Source organism: Neovison vison, chromosome 5, assembly GCF_020171115.1.
Source record: "Neovison vison isolate M4711 chromosome 5, ASM_NN_V1, whole genome shotgun sequence".
Lineage (NCBI taxonomy): Eukaryota > Metazoa > Chordata > Mammalia > Carnivora > Mustelidae > Neogale > Neogale vison.
Genome location: NC_058095.1, coordinates 46,384,139 through 46,395,746, shown reverse-complemented (window position 1 = coordinate 46,395,746; position 11,608 = coordinate 46,384,139). Strand labels below are relative to the sequence as shown.

General features: G+C 57.3%; 1 protein-coding gene across 14 annotated transcripts; it reads right to left on the bottom strand.

Moving 5' to 3' along the window:
• Window positions 1–333: 333 nt before the first annotated feature.
• On the bottom strand, window positions 334–7,169 carry PHOSPHO1 (phosphoethanolamine/phosphocholine phosphatase 1). Of its 14 annotated transcripts, none has more exons than XM_044248745.1 (4): window positions 6,890–7,168; window positions 5,669–5,897; window positions 3,718–3,848; window positions 334–2,117 (listed from the first exon to the last, which is right to left on the bottom strand). In XM_044248745.1, the coding sequence occupies exon 4, from the start codon at window positions 2,108–2,110 to the stop codon at window positions 1,232–1,234; it is 879 nt and encodes a 292-aa protein (XP_044104680.1). In that variant the 5' UTR covers window positions 2,111–2,117; window positions 3,718–3,848; window positions 5,669–5,897; window positions 6,890–7,168; the 3' UTR covers window positions 334–1,231. The 14 variants fall into 14 exon arrangements, 13 of the variants coding, with proteins under 13 accessions (XP_044104680.1, XP_044104681.1, XP_044104685.1 ...); XM_044248746.1 differs by having other exon boundaries at window positions 5,669–5,893; XM_044248750.1 differs by having other exon boundaries at window positions 5,669–5,767.
• Window positions 7,170–11,608: the final 4,439 nt, after the last annotated feature.

Genomic DNA, 11,608 nt, shown 5'->3' with positions numbered 1-11,608 from the left:
TCCACTTTGAATAAAACTCTGATGACCTCCTTGGTGATTGCCCTGCAGGGCTAGGGGACCAGAGAGAGAGTGAAAGGCTCCTGCTAATTATTGACCCCTCTGCTCTGCCCAGAGCAGCTGTCTCTCCCCATCATTTTGGTCCTAAGTGCCCCCTGCACTAGACCCCTGACGCTGGGCAACGACCAACTGCAACCTGTACTTTTGCTTGTTGCTTGCTTTTTGTGTCCCAGACGGGGGGACCAACTCCCCCATTTATGTGGGGCTCTCTCAGGCCAGGGATCGCCTCACCCTCACCCTTCAGACATCGGAGGCGCGAGAGATCTCAGTCAGCTCTTCCCCCTTCACCTTCTTTATAGCTCTAGAACACCAAAGAGGGAGGAGGGGCTTGGCTTTCGCTGGCTCGGCTTTAAAACATCATGGCTTTCTGTTCCATACGGGAGGACGGAGGCGCAGAGGGCCCAGCCCGCGGGGCGACTTTGGTAAAGTCCCTGGTCTCTTGCTGCATAGAAGAGGCTGGGGTGAGGGGAGACACCGTCGCGCGCTGTGAGGTCCCAGGCTGGAAGGACCCGAGCCGGACAGTGTGCTACCTCGTTCCACCACCAGGAGGCGACTGTTCCCTCTGGCTTCCCCCCACCCCTTTGGGGATGCTGGTGGGGGTGGGAGAAGGGGATTGTGCGCGGGGAGGAAGGCCAGAAGAAAAAGGGTGTAGTGTGAAGACGCGCTAGGTGAAGCAAGATCTAGGCCTGAGGTCGTGGGTGCAGAGCTTCATCTCTCTCCGCTGGGATTCCGGCGCGTCGGGGAGGCTTTGGGGTCGCGAGTTCCCTTAACAGAAGAAAGGGAGATGGGAAGGTTCCGCAGTTCAGGGGAGCAGTGAAAGCCGTGGGAACCGCTTCCTCTCCGTTCCGAGGACAAGGATCTTGGAAACACCGCTGCCTTCCCAGGGATGTGCACCAACCACCTCGGTGGGGCCGGACTCCAGAATTTAACGTTGTAGTGAAACGGGGACGGGGTGGGGGGTGCAGAGAGGCAGCCGATTGGGGTTAACTGCATAGACAGAGACGGCTCCGAACTCCCTCTCCCAGCCCCCACGTGGACGAGCCCGGGATTCCCGGAATTTCCGGAGGGACATACCGAACCGAGAGCGAGGGAAAGGGAGTAATAAAACTAGGTTTGTCTTTCCCGCTGTCCCCCACCCCCACCCCGCCCGGGCGCCCCCTGCAGGCCGCCGTCCTCAGCACGTCTTCAGCACCTGTTGCAGATGGAGGCGCACGTCGGTGGCCGTTTCCCAGGGCACCACGCTGGCGCGGAAGGAGCTGGGTTCGGCCTTCTGCGCCTCCTGGATAAGGCGGTGCATGGGGTAGCCGCGGCGCGGGAAGGCCACGTCGCCGCCCGCCAGCAGCCCCATGGGGCAGAAGTCGTTGGCGCCGTCGCCCACGTAGAAAAGGCGCTCGAAGTGCACGCCGTCCTGGGCTCGCTCGCGCAGGTAGTCGCTGAGCACCTTGTGCTTGCACATGTTGGCGGGGCAGCGCGCGCAGCTGTGCGAGTGGAAGGGCCGCAGCGCCAGCAGCCCCCGCGCGTCGGGCCCCGACGGGTTGCTGAGAATGCGGCGGAACAGGCCATGGTGGCCCGCGGCGCGCAGCGCGCTCTCCACGCCGAAGGTGTTGGCATCCGAGATGAGGATCACCTCGAAGCAGGAGCCTTGCTTGGCCACAAACTGCAGCAGGTCGCTCATGCCCGGCGACAGGGGGATGGCCTCGTAGATGGCGCGCAGGTCCCGCGGTCGCACGCCCTGCTCGCCCAGGTACTGGAAGACGCGCTGCATGTACTCGTTGTAGAAGCCCTCGCGGTAGGTGGCCCGCAGGCTGTCGGGGAGCCGCTGGCCCGGCGCGGCACGCACGATGGAGTCGTCGCTGTTTTCGTCCACGATGGTCTCATCGAAGTCGAAGGTCAGGAGGAAGCGCGGAGCGCCCTGCGTGGCCATCCCGCCGTCCTGGGAGCAGGGGGGAGAGGAGCAGGAGCAGGAGGAGGAGGGAGCAAGCGAGAGGGGGCGCGGCACGAGCCGGCCAGGGAGAGGCTGGTTAGCAGGCCACGGCCATAGGCGCTGGCACATCCAAGACCTGAGGAGGACCCAAGGCAGGTTAAGGTAGGCAGAGGACCCCACGCCGCCACCCCAGCCCCAGCCTTCCCTGCCCACCCCCATGTTGGCACCTCTCAGTGAACTGTGCTGGGATTTAGACCGCCCTCTTCCTGAACCCAGAAGAGAAGGGCTTCCTTGGCACCTATTTCTGCTAACTCTCCTGTGGGGCCACTGGGGCTTAACAGGGTAAGCTTAATGGAGGGGAGGAGCAGCTTCCAAGGGGTCACCCCTTTAGGGAGGTTTCTGGACGAGGCCATTCTGGAGACTTCCAGTGACCCCCATTCTGGTTTGGAGCCCTCTCCACCCCCTTCTTCCCTAACATATGTAGGCAAGGGAAACCAGGCATTCACCCAGATGAAGCAGCCTCCTCATTCCCTTTTTGGGCCATGCCCAGCTGATAGGACTGTGGACAATAAGGAGCCAGGCTCCAGGGAACACTCGTTGGCATGAAGCCAGGTCCTTGGGCCTGGATCATGGCTAAGGGCTGGGCCTGGAGAGTTACGCGTCTGGACCTCTGCACTGGCCAGAGAACTGGGTTTTAGCTCTTGGAATAACCAGGTCACGGGGTTGACCCAGGAAGACTCTCTGGGAGCTTCTTCCAGCCAGATGGCACTGGGCAAGGGTCCCAGGATGGGACACAGCTTCTCCAGGGAGTTTTAGGGCCCTGTGCGGACAGCTCATCACTAATCACTTGCCAGTTCCCTGGGAGGAACACATCAGCGGGTGGGGTTTCTGCCAGAGTCCGAAGGAAGCGGGCAGCAGAAGCAGCGGGACTTGGGGAGATAGAAGCTTCCCGTGCCAAGCCGCGACATACCTGGGAGACAGGTGAGGGAGAGGAGAGAGAGCAGCGTGGCTGAAAAGGCAGAGCAGGAGGGAGCAAAGAGTGGGCTCAGGGCAGGGAAAGAGAAGGCTAGGAGAAGGCCATGCCAGGGGAGCCTGGAGACAGCACAGTGGGGATGCAGGGCTCCAGGAAGCAGAGACCTCGGGCCACAGTCCCACCTATAGGGGACATGGGAGAGGATGGAGGCCAAGAGTGCAAGTGCGAGGCACAAAGGCAAGCGAGTGGAGGCCCCTTTTGCTTGCAGAGAGGCAGAGAGCCAATCACGGACAGTTCCAGAATACCCACCACACTGCCTTTCACCCTCCCGGCCTCCCACCTCAGTCAGTCCAGACGGAACCATTCCTCCTCCTGGCTTCTTCCTAACTCGCTCTCCGATACTCCTGTGAGGTTTGTGGCCTGGCCCAGCTTGTGAAATGAAGTCCAAGCTCCCAGTGTCAGAGCCGGCGTGTGGACCTAGCTCTCTGCCTCCCTAATAGCACTGTCCCTTCAAGCTCATCCCTAAGAGTCACGCTCTGGTCTCATGGACATCCATCTGGGAGTCTTGGCTGCTCAGGATCCCTGGAGTTGAGGTTGTAAAAGCATCAGGCCCCCACACCTGGGATGGAAGCTTCCAGAGATTAGTGGAGGCCCAGTAGAGATGAGGGTAGGCCTAAAAGGGGCTGGAGAGGGCTCCTTCCACCCCGTGATGGGAAGGCGGTTGAGGCCTTAGCCTCAGAGACCCCTGGAAGTACCCACTTACCCTAGACAGGCATCGGAGACCAGTGACTGGAAAACACCCGCTCATTGTCACTGCATCACCCTGGGCACCAACTGCAGAAGACTCCGTTGGCCTCCAACCGTCGTCCAGAGCTCCTGACAACCACACGAGGTCTGTTGGAGGGTGCCAGCAGCTAGCCTTGTGTCCATCACTAACGCCCACCTGATTCTGTCTCCTCAGCTGAGCCCCTGGAGCCACTCCCAGGGACTCAGTAAAAACCCCTCAGATAAGCACTGGGCTCACAGAGGGCAAAACCCTTGTGAGGTATCCCCCTACCAATCCCCTGTGTCATTCGAGAGGTTATAGTAACTGGAGACCCAGTGAGGTCAGCCGACTTACTCAAAGGTAAGTGGCAAAGTCAGATCTCAAAACTGGAACTTAGGGTCTGAGACCAGTGCTTTTTCTCTCCAGTATGATCCTGGCCCCTTTCCTGTGTCAGGGTTTACATGTCACCAGCATGCATGTTCTCCCACTGCTCAGTCACAGTCGCATGAATTCAGCAGATAAGAAGGGCCCAGAGAGGTTAAGGAAGCTGTACAGTGTCCCCCGGGGAGACCTGGTTCATGAGCACCTGGCCACAGCCTTGGATGCTCTCTGCCCTTAAAGGGAAAAGGGCAAATGGAGAGCTTACTGTACCACAGCTGGGGGCCGGGACCCCTGAGCATCCCAGACGATCTGGGACTGGCCTCCCCCTGGTGATTTCAGAGAGCAGCAATCGGCCAGAAGTCAGTTTGAAATTTCTGCGGGGCTTTGCTATGTGGTTTCAGGGACAGGGATTGCCTTTGTGGGGGTTTCACCCACTCAGCTACAGAGGACACCACCTACAGCTCCCAGGGCCTCCCTATGCCCCATCTCTACCCCTCACCCTGGGGTTGAATGAGAGACTAGAAGCATCTGGGACAGATCTTCCCCAGATCTGGAAATACACTGAGAATCGGAGACTAGATGGGGAATCGAGCAAAGTCCTGGCTGGTTGCTGCCCTCTGGTGGTCATAGCAGGTGACACTGGAAACCCCTGACTGTCAAGGTGACACTCTTCCCAGACCATCCCAGACCCTCAGGGACCTCCCAGGAACCCCGCACAGGTGAGCGGGCGGGCCTCTGTCACCTTGGAGCTACCACGCCCTAACTGGAGGTGTGTTGTGCCCTTTTGATATGGATGGAAGTGGATCTCAGGCCCTTCCAGCAAGCACTTTTCATCCAGGAACTGGGAAAGGCAGCCAAAGCTGAATGGGGAGAGGGGACAGAAAAAGGTGGGGGCTAGGGAGAGGTCAAGGAGACGATGGATGAGAAAGCATGGGGACACTGGAATGGCATGTTTTGGAGGATGGGAAGGCTCTTCCCAGGCCCTATCTGGAGGGAGTTCCAAACTCCCAGGATCCTGCCTGATAGCCCCTGTCTGCTCCTAGGCCCAGCGAATTTGAGGGGAAAGGCCAGCGGACACCACTTCTGTGATAAAAGCAAGCAGCCCCTCGCACACACAGACTAGAGCAGGGCTCCGGGGAAAGGGAGTGGTAGATAGAAAGATACACAGGCTCTTCAAGCAGCCACCCAGAGACCAACTTTCATCCCACAGAAAAGGGCCTCCTGGTTTTGCCCTTGTTTCTTTTTTTCTTTTCTTTTCTGAAAATTTGGTGGAATTGTCTACTGACTTTCAATCATATCCCAAATTTCTCAATCATCAGAGCAAAAGACATAGTTATGGTTTTTTTTTTCATCTAATAATACTATTGAGGGAAATCGGTTCAACATTTGTTGTTTAGTGAGTTGCCTTTGTTTCTTTTAGGCCCCAGAGCAGAAAGCCTGGCATTCTGAGTTTCTTCCCCCAGAAAGAGAAGGCTGTGCTACCACCCTGCCCTCACCCCAGAGTAATTAGTGGCTCCCCAGGCCCCACCGGCATCTGGGACTCATGACATTCAGTAAGTTTACTCACCTCTGGCAGCTTTGTCCTAAGTGACCAAATTCTTTTGTGGTCACCAAAAAGAGTCCCTCAGAGAAAAGGGGGACAGGATATCTGAGCTTCTCTAGATGGCTAGAGCATAGAGAGGAGAGAGGAGTTTCTCTGGGGCGGCAGGGAGTCCATATTCTAGTCCCACTTAAAAGCGGTGCTTGCCTCCCTGATGCCACGTCAGATCACTGGATTCCTCCTTGTTTCCTCCTGCCTTTGACAAAAATGCTTTAGATGATTTGTGGGAATGCGGTTGGGGGAGGGAAAAAACGGTTTGAAAGTCCTCCTCCCCTCCCCTGCCTCCATGAGGGGATGGGGAGCCCACAGGACAGTTCGGGGACAGTTTTCCCCAGGAAACAAAACGTGGAGGGTAAGGATTGAGGTGGGGAGGGAGGGCCCCGCAGATACCATAGTTACAAGCCCCTGCCCAAGACCAGATCTTCTCTATCAATCACTAGGAACTGGATCTCACAACTAAACTGAAGTTTTCTCCATCTCCAAGACTGTATTCCCAGCTTCACCATGGTCTCTTCCTTCTAACCACCACCAGCAGCAAATAGGAAAAGTGGAGGCCCAGAGAGGTCAAGCTAACATCCCCGGAGGTCACAGAACATCAGTTGCAGAATTAGAACTTAGGAGTCCCTGGTGCCTCTTGGTGGAGTTGCAGCCAGAGCTCCCCCTCTTGTCCTGGAGACCCCCTTGGGCTGTGAGTAAGCTGGCCCTGAGGACCTGAAGCCCTGGTGTCAGTGAAGAAGCTGGCACCAGGAGTCCCCTCTGGGCCCGCCCTGCCTGGGTGGACAAGCTGGAAGGGGATCCTCCGTGGACAGGGAGGTGGCAGCTGCCGGTGGATTGGGGGGAGAGATATTTTTAGAGGTGGCTGGAAAGCAGGCATCCTGGCACACCCCCAGCTGGCGGGTGCTTCGCTCCAATGCGGGGCAGTGGGGGGGGGGTGCGCAGCTCGGGGAGCCCAGGGGACTGGTGGGTGGCGGGGACCAAGGGGGCACAGATCCTTCGCTTTGCCTGAGTCAGGGACAGAGGGATATCCCGGTACCTCGTTCCTGGGGTAGGAGAAAGGAGGAAGGCTCATTTCTCCGCTCCAGGGACTCCCCCATTGACACACGTGAAGGAGCGCCCTCAAACTCCATACAGCCCCCACCCCACACTGGGACCCCAGCCCTCCCCTACCTCGGGGAGCCCAGGACTCACGTGGGGAGCAGCGGCGGCAGAGGTCTGTCCCGGCTTAGTTTGGAGTGTAAAGTGAGGAGAGGGGCTAGCTGAGGTATTTGGGCGCAGGATGGGGCAAGGGGTGCTTACGGGAATTGGAGGGGACGCGGTGTCTTATCCACCCCCGGATTTCTGGGCTCCGGCTCACGAGTCCCTCCAGTTCCGAGGGGCCGTGGATGATGTGCGTCTGGGCCGTCCCCTCCACCTGCCCCCCATCCCCCCGGGCCGCCGCCGCGTCCCCTTTAAATGCCCGGGAGCCGGAGCCCGAGCCGCGGCCGGCGCTGCGGCTGCCGCAGCACCCCGGCCCACCGCAGTCCCCTCACGTCACAAGCGGCTGTCCAATCACAGCGGCGCCGGCTCACATCAAAGGGGCGGGCTGCCTGCGGGACACGCCTCCAGGCCGCCCCGCAGGCAACCCGAGAGCTAGCGAAGGTGGGGTTGCGCGCAGGGAGAGAGGGGAGGAGAGGGGAGATGGAGCGCATCCCTCCGGAGGAGCGTGGGTGGGGGGCACCCTTGCTGAAGCGGCTGCGGGGCTCTGCGTGAGTCCCCGCCCACACACCCAGAAGTGTCAAGGCTGTGCCTTCAGGGCGCCGAGCCCTGAAATTTGCAGAAATGCACTCCTACCGCCAGCCCCCATTCCCTTCTTCGCTCCTAAGCCAAGCGGTAGGCACCGTTGGACCCGGACCAGGGAAAGCAGTGCCTCCCCCCACGTACGCCTGGCTCGGCCCTCCGCGCGGAGTCGCGGCACCTCACCTCTTGGGACCCTTCCTCGCTTACGGGTTACAGGGGATCGCCGGGGAAGGGGCCCTTCCACACCCCACCCCGTAAACACTGATTTAAGGACCCAACTGTTTGCCCTTTGTAAGTGGTGTTTTAAATAAACCCACTTTCTCTTCTGCTTCATAAGAGCCCGTGCCTAGCCACACTCCCCTGCGTCCCCCTTTCCCCCAACCCAGTCCCCGCCCCCACCCAGCTCCGTCCGCCCTGCAGCGGGATGGTTGAGGAGAAGTTTCTGTTTCTACAGCAGAGACCCGAAACTTATATATACTGGGAACGTACTATGAACAGGGCACTGTACGAGGTTGCTACACTTGCCGTTGAATATTCACAATCGGAGAAATTATTTGCCTGAGTTCAAACATAGGCGCGCCTGGCCCTCGGGGTCACAAAGGAGCTGTGTGGGTGCAGAGCGCAGGCTCCCCCAGGCCTGGGTCTGAATCTCCCCCTGCTCCACTCCTCCAGGAGGGCCGGAGGGTGGGAAGACCCTGTGTGATCTGGCACCGGTGGCGCTGGAAACCAGCGATGGAACAAGGGTCCATAAGGAATTACCCTGTGCGGGGCACTAGTGTGGACAGAACAAGGGTGTGCTGCGTTTCTGCATGTACAAAGGAGAACGAAGGCCTTGGAGCTGCTTAAAAACCTTTGACCTTAACTTCCAGCGCCCCAGCTCCTTCACTGGCTTGCTGCTTATGTCCCTGTCAATACTGCCCACCCTCTCTTCTGGCTCTGCAGCACCCCTGATGTTTTTCAGGGACTTCCCTCCTCAGGAACACACCTGCCCCACTTGCTGGGAGAGTTTGGCCTCTGTTGAGGTCTTGAAGCTCCTTTGATTATACCGATCCCCCGTGTGCCACCAGAGCACGTGGGAAATGTTGTTGGTGTATTTCCGTGGGTCCCCTCACGGAATCCTCACCACTCTGTGAGATGGTGCATGGCTCCTTTTGCTGATGGGAAATCAAGGCACGAAGAGGGGAGCTTGGCCAGGGTCATCCAGCCGGTGAATGGTAGAGCTGGGCTTCCAGCCTGGTTGCCTTTTTATTTTTATTTATTTATTTTTTTAAATTTGTCAGAGATAAAGCACCTGCACAAGCAGGGGGGGTGATAGGCAGAGGGACAAGCAGGCTCCCCACTGAGCAGGGAGCCCGATGAGGGACTCGATCCCAGCACCTTGGGGTCTTAACCTGAGACATGATCATGACACCCAGGTGTCCCCCAGCCTGCTCACCTTAACCTTTACCCCACATGGGTCCCCTTCTTCAGCATCTGCCACCCCTTCTCTCCTGTCACCAACAGGAGGGCAGAGACCACGCTTGCCTTATGCATTAGTGTCCTGCCGCACACAGTGGGCTTTGGATATTTGTTATTGAATGAAACACGTCTTCTGCTGTGTTGGGCTGGACTTATCACTCCCTTTGTGTCTCCTCATTTCATCTTCTCACTAACTGGTCGCTCCAGGATTATCCCCCTTTTCCAGTAGGGAAACAGGTTCAGAGAGATCAAGTGACTTGCCCCGAGTCCCATGCCCCCAAGGCAGCACCAGATTCAGATTCTGATCCTGATGATTAGATTAACATCCTTTCAGCGGATTCCAAAATCACCACGGGGGCTGAGGGTGCGGCAGGCGGGTAACTTTCTGTTGTGGCCAAAGCCAGTCCTTACTGGCCACGTCTGCCTCCCAGCCCTGGGGGTATTAGAGCTCCAGGAGCTCTCCGCAAGGTGCATCTGTGGAATAAATCTGGAAACTCCCAGTTCCCTCTGCGCTCAAGGTTTCTGGACACAGTCCTATCTCTTAAACCTGCGCCTCTCATTGTGCCAATGAGCACAGCTGGGCAGTGGGACAGTTGGAATGATCAGCTGTGTGTCTAAAGAGGTGGACAGAAAGGGAAGGGGAATCCTACCTCCCATCTCACCCCCTCGCCTTGCCCAGCAGGGTGAGGCTCTGCCCAGCATCAGCTGTAGAGCTTCCTCCCTTTCCTGCAGGGTTCACCTGAGAACGCCCGTCAGTCAGTCTGGCCCAGAGCTTGCGGGGACGGGGGTCATCTGAGGCGACAGAGACAGGAGTGTCAGGGAAAGCCTGATTCAGGTGGCCAGGGATGGGGCTCTCTACTTGGCCTTGACAAGAGGGTGTGACTCTCTCCTAAGGTTTTGGCAATAGAGCCTTGGAATCAGGATGGGGGACTCTGGCTCTCCAACAGGCCTGGTGGAGGGAGAGGCAGTGGCGGAAGGGGAGGGGCACATGTTCTGGTTCCTCCTAACTCGGCATCTTGGGGAGGGAGGGAGGACTTCAGTGCCGGGACATCATCCCTATAGCAGTCCAGGCCAGTGGATTTTAGTATTCTCATTTTTACATATAAAAAAGCAGAAGCTTGGGGACATTACCAAAGTGCCTTGCCCAAGGCCGCTGTTTAGCAAGTGGCGGTCATCAGCTCCACTGTGGAGGCCTGCACTTCTCTGTCTGGAAGAGGCTGAGGGCCTTCAGTGACCTGGCGACCTGGGCAGGTGGGCTCAGCACCAGAGCCACCAGGAGGGCCCTGTTATAGTCTGACTCTGATCCCACTTGCTGGGATAGCTCCTCTCCTTTGGCTTCTAAGGCACCCTCCTTCTATGTAACGGCTTCCCGAAACTTGAAATCCGTCATGCCATTTTCTCCGTTTCTTTTTTGCAAATGTCCCATTAAAGAGGACGAGGTGAATTTGGTCTCTGCCTGCCTTGTGACTGTCCCTGGTTACTTCTTGCATCCCTCTCTGACTCACCGTGTAATAGACGTCTTTCAGACTTTCAAATGTGCTACCACCGGCCCTTTGCACTTGCCATGGGCTCTTTCCAGAGCACTTCCCACTGCATCCATCCCACTGAATTCAGGGCTCAACTCATCTGTCACTTCTAAAAGGAAACTTGTCCTGCCCAGGCACCCTCCCTCTCTTACTACACACCTCCACAGCACCCCGGGCTCTTCCTGGATGATTGATTAAAATCTTTTCCCCTCAGACTATCAGCTCCACGATGATGGGGACCAGAGCAGGTTTGCTCCCATGATGTCCCCGGCACCTGGCGCGGGCCCTCGTCTGGAGCAGCTGCTCAAAAACATTTATTGCCTGAATGATTATAAGACCCAGTCTCAGCTACTTAGGTGGGGGGTGGCCTTAGGGTGGGAATGACTCCATACAAGCTACCTCCCTTAACCTGGGCCATCTGACTGGAGATATGCTAAACGAAGGAAGGGCTGGCAGCTCAGCTTCTCCTGAGCAACCCGCCCCAAGGAGGAACCTTCCCATCCCCCAGGCAGGTCTGTGCTGTTGGGAGCTGGAGAAAATGCACCCTTAGAATAAGAGTCCAACCAAAGGGAGAGTCCCTGGTATGTTCAGTAGGCTTTGTAATTTACAAAACACTGTCCGTAATTCACATTATTTTCCTGATGAGGAAGGTGAAGCAGAGAGAGGTCAGGGGACAAATGCAAGGTGGCTAAGGCAACGCTTGAATGCAGGTCTTTCAAAACCAGCCAGTTTTTCTGAGGCCATTGTGTTGTACCAGGGGGGAGAAGATGCATTGACCACCAGCAAAGCTGCCAAGAGCCTGGGGCTTTTGTTCCTTTTTATTTGTCCATCCATGTAGGCACACATGCACTCATTTCTTCAGGAGATGCAGGCTCTGGTCGTGCCTCCGCGGGGGCCCCAGTCAAGCGTTCTGGAACAGTGGTCCCCCTGTGACAGGCCTGAGCTTGCTGGAGATACTTTTTTGTGTTTACATATAAATGTGCATTTTTCATGTCAACTTTCAAAAGGTTCTCTGACACCACTTAACCTTCCCTCCCCGCTCTGCGAAATGTTTAAGAACCACTGGTGTCATACAGGCTAACTCAGTATAAATGGACAGCAGTCCGCGGGCTCATCAGCCTGTCCTGCCCGTTCGGGTGACTGAGGC

Excerpts from the sequence above, each read along its gene's own strand:
- PHOSPHO1 (XM_044248745.1), bottom strand. The coding sequence starts at position 2,110 with ATGTGCCAGCGCCTATGGCCGTGGCCTGCTAACCAGCCTCTCCCTGGC.